At 44.3% G+C, this 12,479-nt stretch overlaps 2 protein-coding genes across 2 annotated transcripts; both read right to left on the bottom strand.

The window, feature by feature from the left end:
• Positions 1-5,678: 5,678 nt before the first annotated feature.
• On the bottom strand, positions 5,679-6,930 carry LOC119300945 (probable chalcone--flavonone isomerase 3). Its single transcript, XM_037577851.1, has 4 exons — positions 6,795-6,930; positions 6,601-6,705; positions 6,363-6,515; positions 5,679-6,278 (listed from the first exon to the last, which is right to left on the bottom strand). Coding segments are annotated over exons 1-4 (654 nt in total). The 5' UTR covers positions 6,796-6,930; the 3' UTR covers positions 5,679-5,883.
• Positions 6,931-7,978: 1,048 nt separating this feature from the next.
• On the bottom strand, positions 7,979-12,164 carry LOC119300944 (vacuolar-sorting receptor 1-like). The gene is made up of 12 exons (XM_037577850.1): positions 11,610-12,164; positions 10,455-11,144; positions 10,283-10,371; positions 10,126-10,195; positions 9,952-10,035; positions 9,760-9,836; positions 9,573-9,654; positions 9,318-9,400; positions 9,167-9,224; positions 8,753-8,881; positions 8,432-8,538; positions 7,979-8,336 (listed from the first exon to the last, which is right to left on the bottom strand). Exons 1-12 carry the CDS (start codon positions 11,929-11,931, stop codon positions 8,238-8,240), a joined length of 1,890 nt encoding a protein of 629 aa, XP_037433747.1. The 5' UTR covers positions 11,932-12,164; the 3' UTR covers positions 7,979-8,237.
• Positions 12,165-12,479: the final 315 nt, after the last annotated feature.

Below are 12,479 nucleotides of genomic sequence, written 5' to 3'. Positions count from 1 at the left end.
TTTTTGCCTCGAAGGTGGCTTTGGGTTGATCTTTGTATTTATTTTTCCGGACTCTGTTAAATAACTTAATAAAGATGCATGCGTACATCATTTTGATGCAAAGACCGAGGTAATCCGTCTTTTTAAAAAATATAAGGGCAACACCAATGGTGTGTATCAGAATAGACACACTAAACGTATGTGGACACGTCTCCACGTACAAGGGATGGGTAGCAACCATCCAATCATATTCACCGAATGCCCGCCCCTATGGGGAGAGGAGGGAGAAAATATGTGTTTGTGATGGGTCCAAGGTATTGTCCACAATGTGTTCAGACTCCTACAATCGGACTCTCACAAACCACTTCTACGTTTGATACCAGTTTGTATGATTTTGAACAATTTTGTATGTCTACGGACATTTGATGTACCACGTTGGATGGCAAAAAGTTTCAAACCATCCGGTGCAGACATATTCCAACAGACATGGTAGTTAAGCTTAAGGGCTATGCAGTCACGTTCAAGAGGGAGCCTGCAGGCTATGTACCAGATCCAGATTTTGTGACATTTATATGAAAATGCAAGGGCAACCATGCGGATAATGATAGCAGTGGGAAGGATAAGGATGACGAGATGCATACTTCAGAGCAGACCTGGAACCCCTCCAACCAACCATCATCCAGTTCTGCACGTGCTAATGACGTTCATATGACACATGTGCATTGATATGAACACATGTGCATTGACACGGGCTTCCGAGTGTTGTTTCTTCATATGTGCAGGGAGCTGGTTCCACGGTATTGGTGGTGACCCCTTTTAACTCTATCTCGGAGACTCCACAGGGTATTGAGTTAGTTGTGGATCTCTGTACCAACTCCATGTTGCAAGGATGCCTTGAGCGGTCACCAAAGATGTCGCGCCAGGAGACTTTGTCAGCTTCCTCTCCACGTACCACGCATACGACGCGGCCGTCTTCGCCAACAGGGATGGAGGTGGCGCTCGCTACATCCGGTGGGCTGGCAAGGCCGCGGGACTAATCTCGAGGCGCCTCGGGCCTCATCATGGTGAAGACATCGGCGGGCACGGCTGTGCAGGCCTCGGCGGGCGCTGCAGTGCAGCAGGCCGGCCTACACGTGCAGTGGCTGGGCCGGAAGCCGGACACCATGACTGGGTCGTCATCCTCACAGGGGGTCCCTACCCTAATCACTGATGTGAAGGAGTTGGTGGTCTCGACAGGGGTTGCATCCCCACCGACCACAACTTTTGCTCCGACTACATCGACCGGTGCTCCTGCTCCGTCTACACCGACCATTGTGTCATCTTCACCCGAGCCTTTGATCGATGTTGTTGGGGAGGGGGTTTCTACACCAACTTCATCCCCTCCGCCGACAACTAAGCACATGTGGCATGCTTCAGTGGAGATGACCCCGTCTCGTCGTAGTAGCCGACATACGATTGCTGAGGATGGGTGGATCGATAGGAATGAGGATTCCTTGGCCAAGGCAATGCGTCGTAAAGTGGTGCATAATGCTACCTCTTGAGCACTTGCGTTGGTTTTCCCTTGAAGAGGAAAGGGTGGTGCAGCAAAGTAGCATAAGTATTTCCATCAGTTTTTGAGAACCAAGGTATCAATCTAGTAGGAGGCTACGCGCGAGTCCCTCGCACCTACACAAAACAAATAAATCCTCGCAACCAACGCGATAAGGGGTTGTCAATCCCTACACGGTCACTTACGAGAGTGAGATATGATAGATATGATAAGATAATATTTTTGGTATTTTTATGATAAAGATGCAAAGTAAAATAAAAGCAAAGAAAATAACTAAGTATTGGAAGATTTAATATGATGAAGATAGACCCGGGGGCCATAGGTTTCACTAGTGGCTTCTCTCAAGAGCATAAGTATTTTACGGTGGGTGAACAAATTACTGTTGAGCAATTGACAGAATTGAGCATAGTTATGAGAATATCTAGGTATGATCATGTATATAGGCATCACGTCCAAGACAAGTAGACCGACTCCTACCTGCATCTACTACTATTACTCCACACATCGACCGCTATCCAGCATGCATCTAGAGTATTAAGTTCAAGAGAATAGAGTAACGCTTTAAGCAAGATGACATGATGTAGAGGGATAAACTCATGCAATATGATGAAAACCCCATCTTGTTATCCTCGATGGCAACAATACAATATGTGCCTTGATGCCCCTACTGTCACTGGGAAAGGACACCGCAAGATTGAACCCAAAGCTAAGCACTTCTCCTATTGCAAGAAAGATCAATCTAGTAGGCCAAACCAAATTGATAATTCGAAGAGACTTGCAAAGATAACCAATCATACATAAAAGAATTCAGAGAAGATTCAAATATTGTTCATAGATAAACTTGATCATAAGCCCACAATTCATCGGTCTCAACAAACACACCGCAAAAGAAGATTACATCGAATAGATCTCCACAAGAGAGGGGGAGAACTTTGTATTGAGATCCAAAAAGAGAGAATAAGCCATCTAGCTAATAACTATGGACCCGAAGGTCTGAGGTAAACTACTCACACTTCATCGGAGAGGCTATGGTGTTGATGTAGAAGCCCTCCATGATCGATGCCCCCTCCGGCGGAGCTCCGGAACAGGCCCCAAGATGGGATCTCGTGGATACAGAAAGTTACGGTGGTGGAATTAGGATTTTGGCTCCGTATCTGATCGTTTGGGGGTACGTAGGTATATATAGGAGGAAGAAGTACGTCGGTGGAGCAACAGGGGGCCCACGAGGGTGGAGGGCGCGCCTGGGGGGTAGGCGTGCCCCCTACCTCGTGGCCTCCCTGTTGGTTGCTTGACGTAGGGTCCAAGTCTCCTGGGTCTTGTTTGTTCCAAAAATCACATTCCCGAAGGTTTCATTCCGTTTGGACTCCGTTTGGTATTCCTTTTCTTCAAAACCCTAAAATAGGCAAAAAAACAGCAATTCTGGGTTGGGTCTCCGGTTAATAGGTTAGTCCCAAAAATACTATAAAAGTGGATAATAAAGCCCAATAATGTCCAAAACAGAAGATAATATAGCATGGAGCAATCAAAAATTATAGATATGTTGGAGACGTATCACATAACCTCAACAACACAGGTATATTCTTGTCATCCAAGTCTTTTTAATTTTTTCTCTATTACTACAATTGCTTCAAACCTAAATAATGTTGGTCTTAGTCTAGGTACTAATGAGATGGAAATTTCTGTTTTGACTAATGCTTTGAGTCATATGGAGTATGGCCGATTAAAGGTTACTCCACTGGTTTCTAGCAAACCCAATCCCCCTCATCTAGATGAGGAGGAGGAGCATGCCACAGTAGATAGCTAGCTCCTAGCTCATGTAGTGGAAGAGGATTTGGATGTGGGCTTGGATGAACCTGGGCTTAGTTCGTTGCATGAACTTACAGCATCCCAATGTAAATCTAAAGCCTCTCGTTCGAAAAAGGGTCAAAAGTCATCTAAGAGGGCCAAAATGTCTAAATCTTCCATTGCTTCATAATGAATGACATGTTTTATAATAGCGGAGGTCTTGGTGACTTGGCTAAATATTTATTCATTGCGGATTGCAATAGGGTGCATGATCTAGAATTTTTTTGCTATTTCAGAAACGGGTAGACGTGAATCTTATTAACCGTCTTTCGAGCAGCATAGACTTCACTTGTATTTCACGTTCGCCTAGGAGTCATTCTAGGGCATATTACTTGGCGTGAATAGTAGGACTATGGATGTGTTGGCTAGTTCGAATGGTAAATATCATATTAAAATCCATATCCATAACAAAGTCAACAACTTCACATGGACTCTTGTCGCTCTGTATGGTGCAGCCCAGGATGAATTCAAGGCCGACTTTCTTCGTGAGCTGGTTAATCTGGCAAAATATAATCCATGTCCTATTCTGATAGGTGGTGATTTTAATCTGCTAAGATTTCCAAATGAGAAAAGTCGTGGTAGGTTTGATCGTCATTGGTCTTTCCTGTTCAACGTTGTTATTGAGAGTCTTGATTTACGAGAGGTTTCCATCATTGGAGAACACTCACTTGGGCAAACAGTCTTCCCAAACCAACATACGAGAAATTTGATCGCATGTTAACAGATAGAAAATGGGAATCTAAATTCCCTATGGTTTTTATGCATGCATTACCTCATGTCGAGGCTCTCTCTGACCATGCCCCCATCTTCTAACCACTAGTTTGCCACGACCACAGAGTATACGCAAATTAAAGTTTGAACTTGGTTGGCTTCTCCGTGATGCTTTCATGATATGGTCAAGGAAGTGTGGGAGAAACCTGTTGCTGGGCGTACTCCAATACACAAATGGAATAATAAAATACATGCAATATGTAAGTTCCTTAGTGGTTGGGCTAGGCATACTGTGGGTATCCTCAAAAAAGAGAAGGTTCATCTCACGTCTATTATTGACGACTTGGAAGCTCTAGCAGAGGTTCGACCGCTATCTGAACATGAAATTGCAATCAAGAGCCAATCAAATGCACAAATAGCTTGACTTCTGAGAGAAGAGGAGCTCAAATGGTACCAGCATTCAAATTCTCAATTTATTCTCAAAGGGGATTCGAATACTAGATACTTTCATTATGTAGTCAATGGCATACACCCGAACAAACTTATTCATTCTCTTATACAGGAGGAGAGTACGATTGAAGGTCATGAGCAACTTAAATTCTATATTACTAATTATTATAAAAATCTGTTTGGGGCTCGAGAAGAGGGTAACTTCTCGATGGATGAGTCCCGAATAGATGATATTCCCCAAGTTTCTATTTGAGAAAAATAACCTTCTAACAGATCCTTCCTCCGAGGAGGAGGTAAAGAAGGCGGTTTTCCTAATTGAGTACAACAAGGCCCCGGGTTCAAATGGTTTTTGAGCTGAGTTCTATCAGAACTTCTGGGAGGTTATCAAACCGAACCTTCTAGATTTGTTTGGCCACCTCCATGCTGGACAACTAGATTTGTTTCGCCTAAACTTTGGTGAGATAATTTTATTGCCTAAGGTTAATGAGGCGGTAAGGATACAACAGTATAGACATATTTGCCTCCTTAATGTTAGTTTTAAAATCTTCACGAAAGTTGCGATGATTAGGATAAACTCGATGGCTGACCATGTGGTTCGCCCTTCCCATACTGCTCTCATGCAAGGTAGAAATATCCTAGATGGGGTGGTAATTCTTCATGAAATGGTTCGTGAACTACATCGGAATAAGTTGAATGGGGTAGTCCTCAAAATTGACTTTGAGAAAACTTATGATAAAATCAAGTGGTATTTTCTTCAACAGACTCTCAGAATGAAAGGCTTCTCTACAGAGTGGCGCACTTTGATTCATAGCTTTGTTTGAGGAGGTAGTGTGGCCATTAAAGTCAATGATGTCATTGGCCGCTACTTCGAAACGAAGAAAGGATTGATACAAGGTGACTCATTATTGCCCGTGCTATTTAATATAATGGTTGATATGTTATTTGTCATGATTGAGCATCCAAACGTTGATAGTCAAATTGATGGGGTAGTTGATCACCTTGTCGATGGTGGACTTTCTATCCTTCAATATGCTGATGATATAATTCTATTTATGGATCGTCATCTAGAGAAAGCGAGTGCTGATTAAATTTACCATTCACTTGTGTGTATCTTAGTTATGAAAGACCGGATGTAATACTTAAATCGTTTACTCTATATAATAAAGTGCTCTTTATCGAAAAAAATAGAAATGGTTGGATGTACAGCGTTGGATCGACTTGCCAAAGTTCCGGTAAGGCTTCGCCAGCAAGTGTTTTTTGAAATATTTCATCGTGACTTATCGATTTATTGCAAAAGCAGGTAAGCAGCACTTGTAAAAAAAGAATCATGGTGCCCTCAAAAAAAAGAATCATGGTGAGGAGAGCATTGCCGCGAAACTATCAGCGATGCTCCTGACGGTGGTCTGCGACACCGCCGACTCGCCGCCGAGGTACCACCTCTGGATCATCTCCGCCACGGCCGCGTTCTCCACCGCCACCTTGGCCTCCTCCTTGCCTTCTGTCACGAACGTTATCTCTGGCGCGGCGGTGGGCGTGGCCGGGAAGTGGAAGGTGACGACGGAGCCGGGCCTGAAGTACTTGGACTGGAAGAAGTCGGAGACCTTCTCGAGCGCCTCCTCCTCGTCGTCCTCGTATTTGTCCGCCGCCACGAGGCGGTCCCTGACGGAGCTCTCGAGCTGCACGCCGTACTGCGACCCCTTGATCTCCTTGATCACCACCACCCTCAGCACCTTCTCCACCGGAGCTGCATGCACGCGCAACATCGTGTCAGAAACATATGACCAACGTCACTTGTCGGAGGTCGATTGTCATGCATCCATCGTCTCACCGGAGACCAGGGCGTCGAAGAAAGCCTCGTCCTCCATCAGCTGGCTCTTCCCCTTCCAGCCCTGCAGATGCTCCATGGCGCCGTCGACGTCGAGGTAGACCCCGACGGCGTTGAACTTGATCTGAAGGAAGTGGATCTCAATGTCCGTGACGCCTGCACGTTGAAGAACTTACTTTCGTCAAAAATAAAAAAAGATGCATTCGTATCGGTTTCGTCAGTCCAGGATTCTGGTGCTTGCCATGGCCGACGAGCGAGAGCGCCTTGGCGCCGGCGATTTCCCGCGGGAACGGGATGCCTTCCACTTCCACCGTGGCGGCGGCCTTCTTCTCCTGCTCCGATCCCACTGCAGTTCAAGCGAAATTCGATCAAAAGCTGAATATATTTTCTTTTTCACTCATGATAGTTAATAAGAGTAGAACTGGAGAAGCTTACTTGTTTTCTTGCAGAGGTCAACAGATGAAAGAGAAACAAAGAGGAAGTTGATGGAGCAGCTTTGCGTTTGTTATGGCAGAGATGGAAGAGCGTGGGCGTTTTATCGTCGTGCTTCCGTGCGATGGGGGTGGAGTAGGGGTAGGTGGGAATAGCAGGGGTGGACATGTGGCTGTACTGAGACTGTGAGATACAACTACCACTGAAGTAAGCGTCCAAACAAACAGCGGAGGGTTTAGGGGGTTAGGTGCATCTCGTGGTCAACAATCGTTCACGCAAATGGTTCTCCTTTTACTACGTGCTCCCTCCGTTTCTGATTATTTGTTTTAGATTTTTCTACTTATGCAGACACGTTTTAGTGTTAGATACATCTTTTATCTAAACAAACTTAAGACAGGTGATTTGAGACAGAGGTTAGATTTGTCTAGATGTTTCAGTGTTAGATATATCTGTATCTAGACAAATGTAAGACAAGATTTTTGGGATGAAGGTAATACTCCTACTTGCTAGCATCTTTCTGCATCTACTATTGCCTTTTTGTTTCTTCGTATAGAAGGCAGGGACAGACAAGCATTTTGCAGGGACAGGGTAAGGTGTAGAAGATACAACATCGACCATTGCCTTTTTGTTTTTTCGTACAGAAGGCAATGCAAGGACAGGGTAAGGTTTAGAAGATACAACACCCCATCTGTTTAAATCTAAGACAAGCATTTTGCAGAGACAAGGTAAGGTGTACAAGATACAACCTCTGTATCTGGATAAATCTAAGACACGCATTTTGCGATGGAGCTTAAACCGTACTTGCTAGCATCTTCCTGCATCCACCATTGTCTTTTTGTTTTTTCGTATATAAGGCGGGGACAGGGTAAGGTGTAGAAGGCGTGCAGGGTTAGTGGGCACAGAGGCAGGTCATTCCATTCCTTTCCAAAATTTGTTGGAGAGTCCCACTCCCTGCAATCAAAATCGGACGTGGCCTCTACAACAACCTAACATGATCCAGCCACCCTTTCTAATTCAAGTACTGGTATGCAATTATTATACTACTACTACTACTTAGCCTTTAGAGAGATGTTAAGCTACTACCGTGTACTCTTATCTTCCTCCTCTTTTACCAACGCAAGACAGCTGGAACTACTACTAATCTACATCCAGTTTAACAAATCTCTAATTTAGTATAATCATCACCATGGGTTAAAAAGGAGAACCTAGTAGTTAAAAGAAGCACACATGACATGGTTTGGCATCTCTTCTCCGATTAAAAAACAGAAAAGGAAGAGCTGATCACACCATACAAGGAAAGTGTTTCTCTTCCAGTTTGATCTACCAACGAATTTACAGGATGGTCTGACCGAGTACGCTACACACAACATATGCAAGACAAGTGTTCTTCTCTTCCTCTAATCATCCTTCCAATAAGCTGAAACATACCAACTGTGCTGCTGCTCTTCACATCTCAATATGGTGAGAATGGTTGGGGATCTCTCCTTGGTTGTCCAGGGGCATGTACTGCGCCATGATAGCGCGGATCTCTGAATCCATGTAGCTCTGTATATGTAGAAGAAAAAAAGCAGTACAGACAAGGTTTAGACGACAGCCTAGAGTTGTCCATGTCTAACAGTCAATCTGTACAAGTATCTTACCCGGATCCTGTACTTGTACACTGCGTATCCTGCGATTCCTACTGCCGCTAGGCCAAACAATAGAAACCATAGGAAATTCCAGCCTACCCGTGCTCCTGCATCCTTGCCTGAATAAAATGTGTTGACTTTGTAAGCTTTTAATAGATAATCTATTGAAGAAACAAACACAAATAAGATGAGCGAGCATCATATAGATTATTATAGCTAGCCTGCATTTTGGGGGATCTTATGGCCTCCAAATATCACAGGTTTAATTAGCTTAAGTATATAGGCGCAACTGCTGGGGCAATAGTAAGCTTGTTATAGGAGATATGCACATACTTATGCACGTATCATGCTCCTTCATGTACAGCAAGCCACCACCGCACCCGCACTCGTAGCTTCCCCAAGTGTTCTTGCATTTGCATTCCTTGCACTGGCATGCAGTCCTTTCCTTGCACTCATCAACATCTAGCACAAAATATTTCACATCAGCACAGCAACTAAGGAGTGCCAATAATATGACCAACAATGTTCAGTGTGCTTGGATTGTGACGGAATTCTAGGTGGATATTCATATTTCTTCACTCAAACACAAAACATTTTTGTTATTTTTTAAAAACTACAACCTACAGGTTAGTCCAAAAGAATTGTTTCTATAGGTTCATATTCATATTTGCGCACCGAAAGCTACTAATTCTGCACGGCAAACAAACACTTGTGATAGCATAATGGAGTTTGGGGACTGACTCTTACCTTCACATTTGTGGACACCGTCACCTTTGAACCCAACTGGACATTTACAGCCACCATCCTGCAGGTTATGAACACCAGAAATATGCCTTTAGATTTCAGATAATACATGTGGCAGCATTAAGGTTAGCAAAAATCTGAACTCATGACTTACAGTGCAGGCAGAGTGTGTCAGGCCATTCCTGGTCTCTTTCCAACATCCACCATTGTTAATCTCACAGCGACCAGATCCTGAAGCTAAAATAACAAGGGCAGGTATAACAATATTCAATGAGACTAAACTTGCTTGTTCGGGTATAGGGTTAGAGTGGTAGAAAGTACTATCAGAGGCAGGGTATGGTCCATGACATTATTTCAATACTGAAAAATAAACAAAGAAAATATTATCCTAATTTCCTTGTATAGGTACCTTCACAATGGGTGTAGCCATCACCAACAAATTTTACACCTTTCACAACCGGGCATTCGCAAACTCTACCACGGAAAGTATCCTACATATACAACACACAAGTAACATCATATGCATATGCTAAAAAGAGAAGAGTGTTATCCCATGAACTAGAACTTAGCAGAGAAGATAAGACCACCACAAGTACCTTGCATGCAGATATGTTAGCAGCCTTATCGTGCCAACAGCCACCATTATTCTCCAAGCACTCGTTGGTTTGTATATCTACAATTGGATAACAAGATTTGAAGATGTTTAAGAGAAGGATACAAGACAGGTTATGCTTGCCCTACTCACAAAGCAGCACCAAGGAAAAGGGTATGGACATGAATGCACTAACCTTCACTCAAGCAGACGGCAGGCTCAGTGGTTTCCTGGAAACCTGCACAAAGTGCTTTAAGAACTGCCCCTTTGTCAAGTTTCCCTGAGAAACAAATGTTAGGATAAGCACAACCAGAACCACGTAACTTTGCTGGTAGCTATAGTTATTTGCATTGGTGGACGGAGCACACACCTCTGTATTGTCTATTATTAATGACCAGTGTTGGTAAGATAGTGACATCACCACGAGCACCTTTGCCAATCTATGTAAGACGGTCCATTATGATACAACATGATCACAAGCGGGGTGAATGGAAGAAATAAATCATACAAAAGTACCAAGTACTAACCTGAGCATCCTGTTCAGCTTTCAGCACATGATTTTCTTCATCAGCATTTGGATCACCAATACACTTATCTATTGCTTTGTGATCAAGTCCTGAAAATCATGAACATGTTCAATACAATTATCTACACTTCACCTTAAAAGATAATAAAGAGGCGATGCAAAGACCAACATACCAAGTGACTTGATAACTCCATCAGCACATTCCTTGGTATACTTCTTTTCCTTCATTGGGCAGCGGATTGCAAAATCGGTCACGTAGTCCCACCATAACCAAGGTTTCTTATTCTCCTTCGCAACTTTATAAACACATACTTGACGCAAATTTTGAACCACCACGTCTTTCCCGTCATACCCTTTGCTGAAATCCTGTTCCGGGTCAGGTGCACAGTACCTTCCATGGTTGATACACTGGGATTTGCACTGCTTGCTTAGTGTGAAGGCCTCCGGGCAATACCAGGTAATGTAATGAGGAGTAAACTGTGTGTATCCCTTTTTCTCAAGTATCTGTGCTGGTCCTTTAAAGCTCTTAACGAAATCAATCTGGCTGTCGCATTTGGGACCACATTCATCGTTACTGTTGGTCCAGAACTCGTATTCAACACGCTCATCAGGGTGAGGCAGGGACTCCCTCCAATCTAAATTCACATTAACCATGTGACCGCCATCGACTGCTTTCCTGAGTCTGTCCCCAAAGCTCTTTGTTATCAGCGCTGATGGTATGGTGATGTTCTCTAAATAATCAGCCCTTCCGCTCTCTTCAGGTGTATCCATTGTAATTAGAGGCTCGTCCTTGTCATCAGCAACCAGAATAGCCGCCACTCCCGCGTTCTGAGCATTCCATGCTTTCTTTGTGAAGAAGCAATCTATATAGAACAGGAAAAACCATGTTTTATGTAATCAACGGCATATTTTACTTAAACACAACATGATTGAGCATATTTTAATTGACCGAGTAGAATGCAACATGGCCAAGCAGACAAATAAGAATGTTAAACAAGAATCGGCTGAAACAAAATCAGCGGAACATCACAGAGAGGTCAAACACCAAGAAAGTGACATGGGTACTAAAGAAATCACAGGAGGTGTTCACGGTAAAGGCTTTTCAGATTCTAAGTGTGACCCAGACTGTAAGACAGGGATTTCGTCGTTGTACGAAATCCGGTCAACTAACATTCAGCTCAATCACTATCATCACATGCCAAGATCTAATTTTCAACGCACAGAAAAGACTAGACGAATTAACAAAAGATACTTATCTCACTTCTAGGGCCAATTATATCCGTGCAGGCAAAAGGAAAGGAAACAATTCTCTACAGTAATCTGCTCACCTCCCCGGTCGACTAGCAAGAAGGTGGGCAAGGACCCGGGCTTGGCCTTGTAGGAGATGTCGAAGTCGTCAAAGCTCTTGCAGGCCTTCCGGTTGGACTTAGGGTAGGCGACGACGCCGACCATGGTGCCCCCGTACTGCGGCACGCCGAAGTTGCCAATGGCGCACTCGTAGCTGCCCTTAAGAGAGTCCGGCGCCGTGACCTTGAGGCTGTTCTTCTCCACGACGAATCTCCCCTCGCAGCAGCAGCAGAAGCCGTACAGGAGCACGGCCAGCAACAGCAGCAGCCGCGGCGTCGCCGGCGGCGCGGATCGGAGCCTCATGCTCCAATCCGGCGACTGGGCCTCGAGGAAGGATCGATCTTGGTTCCGGGGGCTGTACGGGCGAGGAAAGACGGGGGGATAAGCGGGATTTAGCGGAAAGACTGGTACTTTAGGACGCGGAGGAAGGTGTTGGAGTGCGTTTATGGTATTTGGATGGGCGGAGGAGTTGGGAGTTGGGGAGATTTTAGGGGAGAAGATGGTTGCGGGAAGGGAGAAGGGTACGGACTACGTAGAGGCCATGGTGGTAAAACCTCTTTTACTTTGTTTTTTTTCTTTACCCAAAGCGTCGTAGAGTTGAACACTTCTTCTTTGTTCTGTTTTGGTTCCTTTTTCTGGTGGAATTAGTAAGTTTTATTAGTACATGAAAATAGAGGTAATTGGCGACCCTCAGTCAGGTTTCAGCAAACAATGTCCCTGCCGTCTGATTTAGTCACACAGATCTTAACGCAAATCCGACACCATGTCAGCTCTCTGAAAGTGGTCGTTGTGGCTCATCTCTTGGCGAGCGTCCTTTTTTCTTTTTCCTTCAAAAAAAAAGAAGAAGCAGA

Source organism: Triticum dicoccoides, chromosome 5A (genome assembly GCF_002162155.2).
Source record: "Triticum dicoccoides isolate Atlit2015 ecotype Zavitan chromosome 5A, WEW_v2.0, whole genome shotgun sequence".
In the NCBI taxonomy this organism is placed as follows: domain Eukaryota; kingdom Viridiplantae; phylum Streptophyta; class Magnoliopsida; order Poales; family Poaceae; genus Triticum; species Triticum dicoccoides.
Note: the sequence above shows the minus strand (reverse complement) of the source record. Positions and strands in the feature narration are given on the sequence as shown.